This window comes from Artibeus jamaicensis, unplaced genomic scaffold (genome assembly GCF_021234435.1).
Source record: "Artibeus jamaicensis isolate MK-2021 breed Jamaican fruit bat unplaced genomic scaffold, CSHL_Jam_final contig_3126, whole genome shotgun sequence".
Lineage (NCBI taxonomy): Eukaryota > Metazoa > Chordata > Mammalia > Chiroptera > Phyllostomidae > Artibeus > Artibeus jamaicensis.
The window spans coordinates 11,228,549-11,240,550 of NW_026521723.1; the positions used below are offsets into that span (position 1 = coordinate 11,228,549).

Here is a 12,002-nt window from a genome sequence, read left to right on the forward strand (position 1 = left end):
CTGGCTGGTGTGGCTCAGGGGATTAAGGAGCACGAAGCGAAGTGTGCTCGCTTCAGCAGCAGATATACTAAAATTGGAATAATACAGAGAAGATTAGCATGGCCCCTGCACAATGGCCTGTGAACCATAGGGTCGCTGGTTTGATTCCCAGGCATGGCACATGTGTGGGTTGTGGGCCAGGTCCCCAGTAGGGGGCACAGGAGAGGCAACCACACATTGATGTTTCTCTACTTCTCTTTCTCTGAAAATAAATACATAAAATCTTTAAAAAAAGAAAATAAGGGAATGAGGACAAGGAAGGCCATGTCTTCCTGTAGGCAGTTGCAAGGTGTTGCTTCAGGATGGAAGGCATAACTAGCCCCTGGCAGTGGACGATCACAGGCTTTATTTCCCACAGAGACCTGTATGCTGCCAGTATTTGCTGCTCTAATGGCATATAGTATGGAGCTCAGGAGATAGTTTCTCACATCAGAAGCCTGTGGATAACTTATGGACATTATGGGGTAGTTGCTTCCCATGCCAATAGTTACTCTGTAGAGTTTAAGCCCCAAAACTGAGTTTGAATTAACCCTTTGCTGTGCCACACAAGTGCCCTGGGAGCTTTTCCCCTGTAACCCTGATCAGGATTTTTGTTAAACAGAGAATAGGTGGTAGCAGCAACAGCAGCAGCAGAGCTATGTGCTCTTGTCTTGGCTGCTCCCCCTCCCCCTCCACACCTCTCTTCCTCTCCTCTTTTTTTTTGACTCTATAACTGCTCTTTCATGAGTGACCACCTGATGGGCCCATATCTTGCATAGGATATAGCCTTTTCCCTGAGCACTCTATATATTGGGGGCCAGTGCCTGGTTGAGACATCTGATTCATTTATTTTAATTTTATTGTTTTAATAAACCAGAATTAATGTATCAATTTCCTTATCAATGGACAGTAAGGTTATTTGCAGTTTTTTAGTGTTAAAAACATTGCTGAGTCCACGTACCCATTAAATTGCCATAATGAAGTATATATACCCATCTGAGTCTACTAGGCATTGAATATTATTCTCCAAAGAGGCTGAACCAATCGTCACTCCCGTTTTTTTTTCTGTTTAATTGTTTCTCTAGCTGACTGAACTACTGGAGAGTAAGGACATTGCTTTGTTTACTTTTGAATCCCTAGTGCCAAATAAGCTACCCAACAAATAGTAGTGGTTGGAAAATACTTGTTGTATGTGTACCTGTATGAACTATGGAAGCAAAAACATACTAATTACTGTTCTCTAGAAGCTTAAATATTGTCCTTTTCAAGTTAATTTACATATTTTGAACATTAACTCTTTTCTTCTTAAAATGGGTATTTCTCAATAAGTGATTTAAATTGATACTTGTTTCCAGGTAATCAATGAAGAAGATTCAAGCTTTGCCATCGAGTCACAGGAAGAATTAGAGGAAAATTCAAGTCCAGTTGTGGATGAGAATAATGTAGTGTCAGCTAAAAAACAGGGGCCACATTTACATAACTGGAGTGGTGACTGGAGCTTTTGGGTAATGTTTTTTTTCTTATATCTTTATTTTAATCTTATATGCAAAATTTTATAAGTCTACAGCAATTCATACATTATTTATAATATTTTTATTAGCTTCTAGATTTTAATTATTTGTTTTAGTCCAGAATCCCTAAGACATTTCTGATTATGCCCTCCTTTGGCCACTAGAATGCACTGTTGTCTGATTTAATGGAGTAGAATCATCTGCTTCAGTTTCCCTGGGAGGGAACTATACCACAGAATTAGATTCTGCTTACTCTGTTGTTCATTGTACTGGCAAGAGACTAATGTTATACAGAAACCGTATTTCTAAATGTTACTGAGAAGCCGGCTATTTTACATAAGTAAGATTTAAAGAATTAGTTCCTATACCTAAAAGGAAGTTTAACTATTTTTGACCTGTAGTCTTTAGTGATTGTAACATAGGTTTTAAAGTTAGGTGTTTCATATTCTGTTGCACTGTGCTCATTAGGCTGTGTAACCTGAATGTGCTTCAGGTTTCGCCACTGTAAAATGAGACTACTGCTTGTTGATTAAGTGCATAGAGTCTTTTGGTAAGAACGTTTCTTTTTTCATTTGAATGCTAGCATGTATTATATTAAAGAATTCATTCTAAATCCAACAGTTCCTATGAGATTTATGGACCATTTGATAGAATAATGCACCTATAAGTGAAATTTATATGAGATTATAAGGCATCTATGTTCCAATATTAATTTATTAGAATGCTGATCTCTTGAGGATTAGGTACCCTTGGTAATAGAATTTCTAATAATTTTAGGGTAGACCAAAAAAGACATATTATTAACAGGTTGTAAGGATTAATACAAGTACCTTCATTTTGATTATAAGTAGCAGCTCAGTTATTGAATGTTATTGAATCTTCAGATGAGTAACAGGTTTTTACTTTCTATTAAGAAGGAAAATAATTTATTACTAAGAAATAAATCAAAATAACTATACCCTAAAAATGATATCTATATTGATTTTATTATTTTTGGTCACATTCAGAGAAAGTTAGTGAATGTTAAAGTGTTTCGACCCTTCTGCACTCTGAGTTTTATAGCTTATGTTACAGATTGGGACCCTTTATATTTCCAAGGGCTATGTACAGGCCTAAAGAATTACTGTGGTTACTCTTGGCAGACTTGGTGCAAGAAACAGGGTAAAGCAAGAAAAGGAAAAAGCAGGGGAGTGAAGGTTTAGAAACAGAAGGAGACTGGCAAGAGACTGGGAAAAAAGGTGTGTGTTCTGTAACTCGAAGTGTAGAATATTGGTATCACATGTCAGTTGATTAAAAATGCAGAATCCTAGGCCCAACCTCAGACCTCCTGAGTCAGAATCTTCATTTTCACAACATTTCCAAGGGATTTGTATGCACATTCAAGTTTGAGAAGCATCGGTTTAGAATGTTGAAGCCTCAGTTTTAGGTCCCTATGCTGATTGTAAGCACTTTATTTTGAGGAATTTTTATAGGGATTCGTGTGAAACAGACTTAAAGACAAATACAACTCAGAAGTTTTACTGACTTTTCCAGAGGTCACTTACCCAGAAATTGGAACTATCAGAACTCAGAGGCAAGCAAAAATAAAAAAGAACTAGAATATCTAAATCAAAGTTCATGCTGACATACGCATATATTGTAAAGGGAGAATTCCTCAAGTCTTCCTTTGGAATTTAATATATTTTTGACAGATCTTTAATAAGCCTAAGAAACAAGTTGGTTCCCACTATTCGGTTGAATAGACTTTTGATGATAAGGGGATTATATGGTGACAGCACAGGGAAGAAGCAAGAAATGGTAGCAGAAGCTCCAAAAAGATAGTAGTAACCTTTGCCTCCTAATGTGGAGGCCAAAGGTCTGTGCAGATGAGTTGGCTCTAATGCCCTAGTACTTACTATAGCTGGTAGAAATGATGATTAAGAAGTCTGGAAAATAATGCCCTTTTTTTTCTCTGCCATTTTATTTTTTTTATTTCTCTTTTCTGCCATTTTAAGTTCACCTACTTCTACCCACTGACTCTATCATGTCACTCTTTCCATGTTCTCCCAGCAATAAAGTAGTAATTGAATGAGGACAGTCAGATGGTGGAGTTCACTGAGGGGTCCAAAATGCACACAAGGAAGACCAGTGGCAGTAAAGGGAAAATATCCATGAGGCACATGACTTGGTCCTTAAGCAAGAATTAAAAGAATGTCAGAGTCATTTCACTAGAACATTCAAAGAATCTACATCTGTGCCTTTTCACTTTTGGAAGGTTTCTACCAAAAAGGATTAATAACTTTTTAAAGTTTTGGTATTTATGGAGTTAAGATCTAGGGACCTGAAAAATTCACTAATGTAGAATAGCTCATATTCTGGGCTGGCTAACTCAGTTTTTCCATGGCAGTGAATTTAGAGGCAGCATAATATAATGAACAGATTGGAGCTTGGGAAGAAAACATCTGGGATAGAGTATATGCTCTGTCTCTGATGATTTCACCTTGTGGTGCTCTTGAATATGCTATTTAACCTGTCTGGCCTCAGGTGACTCACTTATAAAATTAGAGATTGGGCCACGGTATTGCAAATTTGGCATGTCTTGAATCAATAGGAGAAAAAGGGAGTTATGGCTTAGCAAGTGCTCATAACTCACAGTCCCAGTAGCTATGTGTTAGTCATAAAAAACTCCGGGCACACTCAACAGGAGTGTGTTACATGGGGAACAACTTTCCTTAAGACCATCCCAGAGTAAAAAAAGTTGAAAAGTGATGGATAAAAGGACCGACTATTTGTAATACTGGAAAATATGTTTTGATGAATCCCTCATAATTGTGAAAACTTAAAAGGATACAAGGAAATGAAGCAAAGTTCATGAAAGTTTTCTTGTTGTGTTTACTGAGGTTAATTTCTTTTAGACCCTATCCATTTAATCTTGTGTTGCTTGACAGATTGGCTAGTGTCTTTCTGACAGTAGGACTTTAAAGGAATATGATTAAATTCCATAGCAATTGATAGTGAGATCAACAGCTGCAGATTTTCTATTTCAATCTTGTAATGTTAAGATAGAGATATAAAGTGTTGCATTTGTTTTATTTTTTATTTCAAAATGAAAATATTTAATCCTAGCGTGTGGGAAATGAGTTTCATTATTAACTTTCAAATCCTAATGTCACAATAAAAATTATGTGAAATGAAGAAATGAAGTTTAAAATAAAGTTAATAGCAAATAAATATTTATGCTTTTGCTTTTTAACTGTTGGTAAAAATACATAGCAAAAGAAAAAACTTTAAACAAGAGGCTTTTGTTTTCCTATTTAAAATAATGGTATATTCCAGGTGGATTAAGGTCTCAGAGGAAAACCATACAGACATCTGCAGCAGATACATTTGTTTAATTTGATGTCTCTTAGTGATGTAGAGCTAGCAATTATCGGGAGGAGAAAAAGCCTTTGAGAGTTCCTGCGGTGCATGTTTAGAAGATGACATACTTTCCTGGATATTTCATGGAAGTAAAGTGCGGTGGGTCAGGCACTTAATGTTGTGTCCATTATAACCTGGTTCATTAATAATGTTTCCCTTAGAAATATGTGTCATTTGTTAATACTTTTCTCCTTAATAGCTGATTTACTTGATAATCACATTTTAAAAAATGAGGGATTTATAAAGTTTTTTGATTGTGTAACTAAAATTAAATTTGTTTAGGGTGTGTTTTTCTTCAAATAATTGTGTATTTGAAAATCTTCATAAATATATAGAGAGTAAAGAAGATATAAAATCTCAGCTCCCTCGAATCTTTGATTTAGGAAGGGAAATAGGGAAAAAAGAAGATGGAGTAGGAGAATTTAAAAAGAGGTTAGAGTTCAAATTTGTTGTTTCTTTCATCTATTTGTTCTAAAATATCGTAAAAATAAAACAAGTCTATATTTTGAAACATTACCTATATGTGTTCATATAACTAGTGTACAAATGCTTTTCCTAAATTTTTATTTCTTATTTATTGTTTTTATATTATAGTTGTTCCAGTTTTTCCCTGTTTGCCCTCCTCCACCCAGCCCAACCCTTGCTGCCACAGTCCATCCCCACACCATTGTCCATGTCCATGGGCCATTCATACATGTTCTTTGTCTAGTACCTTCACCATCTTTCCACCATTATGCCCTCTCTCTTCCCCTTTGCCTGCTGTCCAGCTGTTTTGTATTTTTATATCTCTAGTTTTGTTTTGCCTGTTACTTTATTTTGTTCATTAGATTAGTCTTATAAGTGAGATTATATAGTATTTGTCTTTCACTGATAGGCTTGCTTAGCATAATAGTCTCCAGGTCCATCCATACTGTGGCAAAAAGTAGGAGTTCCTTCTTTCTTTCTACTGCATGGAATTTCATTGTGTAAATGTACCATAGTTTTTTGATCCACTCATTTACTGATGGGTGCTTAGGCTGCTTCCAGCACTTGGCTATTGTAAATAGTGCTGCTATGAACACTGGGGTGCATAGGTTCTTTTGAATTGGTGTTTTGGGGTTCCTAGGGTATAATCCCAGGAGTGGATTCAATGAGTCAAAAGGCAGTTGTATTTTTAATTTTTTAAACAATAATTTTTAAGATTTTATTTATTTGTTTATTTATTTACTTTTAGAGTGAGGAGAAGGGAGAGAGAAAGAGAGGGAGAGAAACATTAATGTGTGAAAGACAACTTCAGACTGTTGCCTCACACACGCCCCCATCTGAGGACCTGGCCTGCAACCCAAGCATGTGCCCTGACTGAGAATAGAACTGGCGACCTTTCAGTTCTGAGATTGGCACTTAGTCCACTAAGCCACACCAGCCATGACAGTATTTTTAATTTTTTTGAGGACATTTTATACTGTTTTCCACAGTGGCTGCACCAGTTTATATTTCCAACAGTGCACTAGGGTTCCCTTTTCTCAACATCCTCACCAGCACTTGTTTGTTGATTTATTAATGACGGCCATTCTGACAGGTGTGAGGTGATGTCTCATTGTAATTTTGATTTGCCTCTGTCTGATGGCTAGTGATGTTATACTTATGTTTCAATAAAAAATATTTAGATTTGAATTTCTCTGGATCATAATCAAGTTTTTTCTAATTGTACAAGAAATCAGAATCCTTGATTCTGTACTTTATCATTCACTTGTCACATGATCATAGTCATGAGACTCACAGGTAAGCTTTCAGATTCATAAGTGGGGGATAATCATTGCTACAAAGTTGATTGAGAGGTATACATCATGAGGATTAATTCATGTTGTACTGTTAAATTTTTTAAAAGCCCAAGAGGATTAATTAGTATGTTTGTAACATAGTTGGGCAACTTTGGAGAAGAGGCTTTCTGTAATTATATGTTGTCCTCTACAACATATCTTGGATTTATTTAACCTAAAAATAATATTTCTGATTTTTACTTTGGTAACTGATAAAGAATAAACTCATATTCCAATGTCTGTTGGGTTAAAAAAAAAACATTTTATCCAGTTCAAAATTACAATAATGTATAGATATTGTTTGAAAGCCTAGATATCTTTTAATACTTTCTGATTACTTTTAATTAGAAGGGAATAGGAACTAACATTTTTAGAAATATGGAGACAGGCCTATTTAACTTAAAAGCTTTTCTGTTACAAAGTCCTTAGAAATGCTGGATGAAATGTTATAAACATCTTGAAATGCATGTCTGGGTTCACAGAATAACAAGGGAAATATCTAAGGGCTAAATAAGAAGAAGGAACTGATTACCAGAGTTGTAAGCAACGTAAGCTTCATACTGAGGCCACCCTGAGGAATTTATTAGCCTCAGTAACTAAAGCTTTAATGGCCACATTGGGAGAGGAAATGGTGCCTTGGATGTGTGTGAATTGGTACTGAGAACTGTTTATAAAGCCATGACTCTTGAAGAGTTATATTCTCTGTGAAAGGTAGACTAGGAAAGAAATCCACCTATGTATGCAGGTAGAAGACATGGAAGCTTATCAGTCTAAACTTGGGCTTAGGTGGTGGGGGGAGGGAAGTCTTCCTGAGAGTATATAACTGTAGTTCATCTCTCATGAAGTTTGGAGACTAGAATAAATAGCATATTAGACCCTCCAAAACTTCAGATAAAACTACCAGATAAAGACTATGAAACAGTCATTTGATATTATTAAAGGCTTAATAGAAGGAACTAAAAATATAATAAATGGATAAGATATTCTCAAAAATACTAGGCAGATTTGGAGAACAATCCAATACAACCTTTAGAGGTGAATAATATGGTTGTCGAAGTAATAAAAAATTCAGTGAGCATGGGAAATAGCAGCTAAGGAGAAAATCAGTAAACTTAAATATATATTTGAGGAAATTATTGAGATTGCATTACTGAGACATAAAGATAAAAATACTTAAAACAGAATGGTCTAAGGAGAAACCTTAGGAGAAAAGTAGAGAAGTTCATTATGAATCTACTAGGAGTTTCAGAAGTTGAACATAGAGACTGAGCAAGAGGCAGTATTCAAAGACAGTATGCCTGAAAATTTTCCACTTTTGATGAAAGACTTTAGAATCACAAAGTACAGTGAATCACAGAATAAATTAAAAGAGTATGAGAGCAGAGACATTGTTATAGTAGAAGTGGCGAAGGTAAATGTAACTTTTTCAAGGTAGGAATAACCTTATTAATTCATGTGAGTCTTTTATTCACCAAACTGTTTAAGTGAACAGGGCTGTGTTCTGGAGCCGACAGTCCAGAATGGAAGATGGATAGTATACGAATAAACAAATGTGTAATATTATGTCAGGTAGCGATGGAACCTCTGAAGTCAGAATGTGAAGATGTAGAGGATCGCATGGGAAGGAGCAGCATCCTTAGTTAGGATGGCCAGAGAAGGGTTCTCTGAGGAGGTGCCATGTGAGAGAGCCCTATATGGGAGTGGGGGTGGGGGACAAAGAAAGGACACTAACAAACTGTGAAGGAGGGGAAAGGAGAGTGGTGTTCCAGGGAAAGTCCTGAGGTGGGGAAGAGATTGGCTTGCTTAATAAACAGCTTGCTGATGGGATCAGATATGGTGAGCAAAGGAAGGAGAAAGATCAAGAATAATCATTCCGCCCTGGCCAGCCGGCTTAGTTGGTTGGACCTTGTCCTTGTGTACCAAAAGATTGCATGCTCAGTCCCCTGCCAGGACACATACCTAGGTTTTGGCTTTGATTCCTGGTCCCTGGTCAGGTGCTTACCAGAGACAGCTCATTGATTTTTCTCTCTCACATCAGTGTTTCTTTCTTTCTCTTCATTCCTCTCTCTCTAGAATCTATAAATGTATCCTTGGGTGAGGATTTAAAAAAAAAAAAGAAGAATGATCCCTAGGTTTTCGATCAGTGCAACTGGGTGCTGGCAGCATCATTTAGGGGAAAGACTAAATGCTTCCTCCTTAAGGTCAGAAAAAAACTGTCTTCAATGTAAAACTAGAATGGAATTATTTTGAATAAACTATAAGATTTGAAACTGTAAAACTTAAAATTGTATTTTAATTTTTTGGATGATTTCAGTTTTTATAAATTTCAGGAACTTTTTAAAATTTGGAAATTGGAAAAATATATAAAGAAGAAAAGTAAAGTTACTTGTGCTCCCACCAAATAGAGAAAACTATTTTGAGAATTTTTGTTTTTTCCATGTATGTGTGTGAATTTTTTCATTTGGCATATTTGGAATCAGTGTTCATATACATTTATATTTCCCTTTTTTGTTGTTAAAGATTTTATTTCTTTATCTTTAGAGGGGAAGGGAAGGAGCGAGGGAGAGAATATCAATGTATGGTTGCCTCTCATGGGTTGCCTGCTGGGAACTGGCCTGCAACCCAGGCATGTGCCCTGACTGGGAATCGAACTGCAATCATGTGGTTCGCAGGCCCGCGCTCAATCCACTGAGCTACACCAGCCAGGGCTATATTTCCTTTTTTAAAAGTTTAACCTATTGAGCTTTTTATAAGGCCAAAAAATTTTTCCTAATCTTGAGTTTTATTGACAGTGTTATGTACCATTATATTAATGTTTTCAAAGTTATTTAATGTCTCTTTTTTCTAGACATTTAGTTTCCAAATTTTTATCATCACAAACATTGCAATGAGCATTTTTGAATAAAATCTGTCCAAATGTTTATTTCTTTAGACTTAGATTACCATAAATGGAATTACTTGATTAAAATCTGTGTATTGTTTCTCTTTAAAAAAAAAGATTTTGCCCTGGCTGGTGTAGCTCAGTGGATTGAGCGTGGGCTGTGAACCAAAGGGTTGCTGGTTCGATTCCCACTCAGGGCACATGCCTGGGTTGCAGGCCAGGTCCCCCCAGTGGGGGCCACATGAAAGGCAACCACACATTGATGTTTCTCTAACTCTTTCTCTTTCCCTTCCCCTCGTTCTAAAAATAAATGAATAGAATCTTTAAAAAATAAATAAATAAAAATAAAGATTTTATTTATTTATCTTTTAGACAGGAGGAAAAGAGGGAAAATGAGAGCGAGAGAAATCTCAATTGGTTGCCTCTCACACACCCCCAGCAGGGTACGGTGTCCACAACCCAGGCATGTGCCCTGACCTGGGATCAAACTGGTGACCTTTCAGTTTGCAGGATGACAGCCAACTCACTGAGCCACACCAGTCAGGGCTATTGTTTATCTTTTGATATGTATTGCAAACTCATTTTTAAGAAAAAAATGTGTCAGTTTATACTCCTAGCTGTAGTATATGAGAGTATGTACTAATATCATTATATTTTATCCGTATGTAAATTTAGTTTAAAATAAATTTGAAATGTTCATTTTAGTGAAAAATATCTTTCTAAAATTAGATTATCCTTGATGAAACATCATCTTTATGAACATTAATTTTAGGTGTTATTCATTTGTCACACATAAGTGCTTCTCAAAGCATAGGTCAATTTATAAAAACAATTATAAAAAAATTAATGGTGTTTTTTGCTTATAACCTGATAAGCATTGTGTCCTGAGAGATATACTTTGGTGTATGTAGGTCAGAATCTCACTTTCTATAGTGTAGGAGGGGAATTCTCAACACATTCAGAGCAGCACTAATGGTATTCTTTAGTGAGGTGTTTCCCAGGTAACACTGATAGATTCTGATCTCCTGCTTTTTACTCAGGGCATTTTTTCTTGTATATATATCCTCTGAGTGAGTTTTCTTGAAGTATTCAACAGGGTTACATGTATACTAATTTACGACTTTCAGGATTCTTCACAGCATGACTTAGATCATTCTGGCCAATAAATATGACTCGTGTCCTTTAACCTAGTATTATTCTCTATTTATCTTGCTTGGGGTTTGTAGGGTTTCTGGAATATTTTTGCTGTCTTTCATCAGATTTGGCAAGTGATTAGCCATTATTACTTCAAATATAACATCTACCTTTTCCTCCCTTGACGCATGCACTGTCTCACAGTGCCCGTGGTATCATGGATGACACATGAGACAAATTCACACGGATTACCAAGTCCTGTGGAGGAAAAGGGATGGCACGGCTACTCCCTCAAGGGGGGAGTGCCTCGGAGCTGCCTGGTAATTCTCTCAAGGGGAGAGTGCACTGACCCTTGCCTAGACAGGCTTTTATTGGTTTTTTTGCACAGGAGTTCAGGTACAACTTATTAATCATCGTCAGGCAGTGAACAGTAAATAGTATATAAAGAACTATTAGGGCTTTTCTGAGTCAGGGTCTATCAGCTAAAAGGCTACAAAACTTTGGGAAAATAAACTCATTTTTTGCTTGGGCTTTTATCACTTAACTAAAAGCATTCTTAGCAAAGCAGGCTTCACAGGGTTGTTAGGAATTCTTTCTTATGCCTGATTACTGCAGATCCCTAGATCACTCTAGCTGGCAAAGGGGCTGCACCACCTTCCCCATCACAGACTTTCAGTCTTAAGTGGATTAGAGCCAGGAAGCACTTCTCCCAGAGGACACGGGGACTGGGCTATGTCAGAATAGCCAGGGGGGTGAGGGTCCATCACTCCCTCTTTGCTGCAGCCCCCTGAGTCCTCACATTATAGCCTCCCAAGTGATTGTGTCTGGCTTAGGTTTCGTCCTTCTGAGGGGTCGTACCCATCATAGACTATCCGACCACGCATTGGGGGGAAGGGGGATGAAGCAGAGGCAGCATTTACCAAAGCTTACCAGAGATAAGCTTTGTCTCCTTAGTGGCTTACAGCTGGAGGTCGCTCACTCAGCCTTAGCCATGGGGGGTAGTTACAACTCCTGAAACCAGGCAGAGCAGTTCCCAACACTCCCTCCCTTACTCCTGGGACAACAGATATGACGGGGGGGGGGACCCAAAAATACCTGGAATTATCATCTGGAGGGTGGGCCCCTTGTAGTACAGGCTTTTCCCGATAGGTGAATGTTCTAGAAACCCATCTGTAGCAGTGTACCACCTGGCGTTGTTATAAGAGGCTGCCTTGGCCTCAGTAAATTTTTTCTGAAGACTCTTTCAGCGCGTTTGCCCAC

At 37.2% G+C, this 12,002-nt stretch overlaps 1 protein-coding gene and 1 pseudogene across 2 annotated transcripts in view; both read left to right on the top strand.

Moving 5' to 3' along the window:
• Window positions 1-12,002, top strand: part of GRAMD1C (GRAM domain containing 1C) — a 106,497-nt gene that overhangs the window by 2,318 nt on the left and 92,177 nt on the right. For both annotated transcript variants that reach the window (XM_037136881.2, XM_037136880.2), the window contains exon 2: window positions 1,374-1,523. In XM_037136881.2, the coding sequence (XP_036992776.2) occupies window positions 1,374-1,523 (150 nt within the window). The remainder of the gene's footprint in view (window positions 1-1,373; window positions 1,524-12,002) is intronic.
• LOC119043047 (uncharacterized) lies at window positions 48-147 on the top strand (annotated as a pseudogene).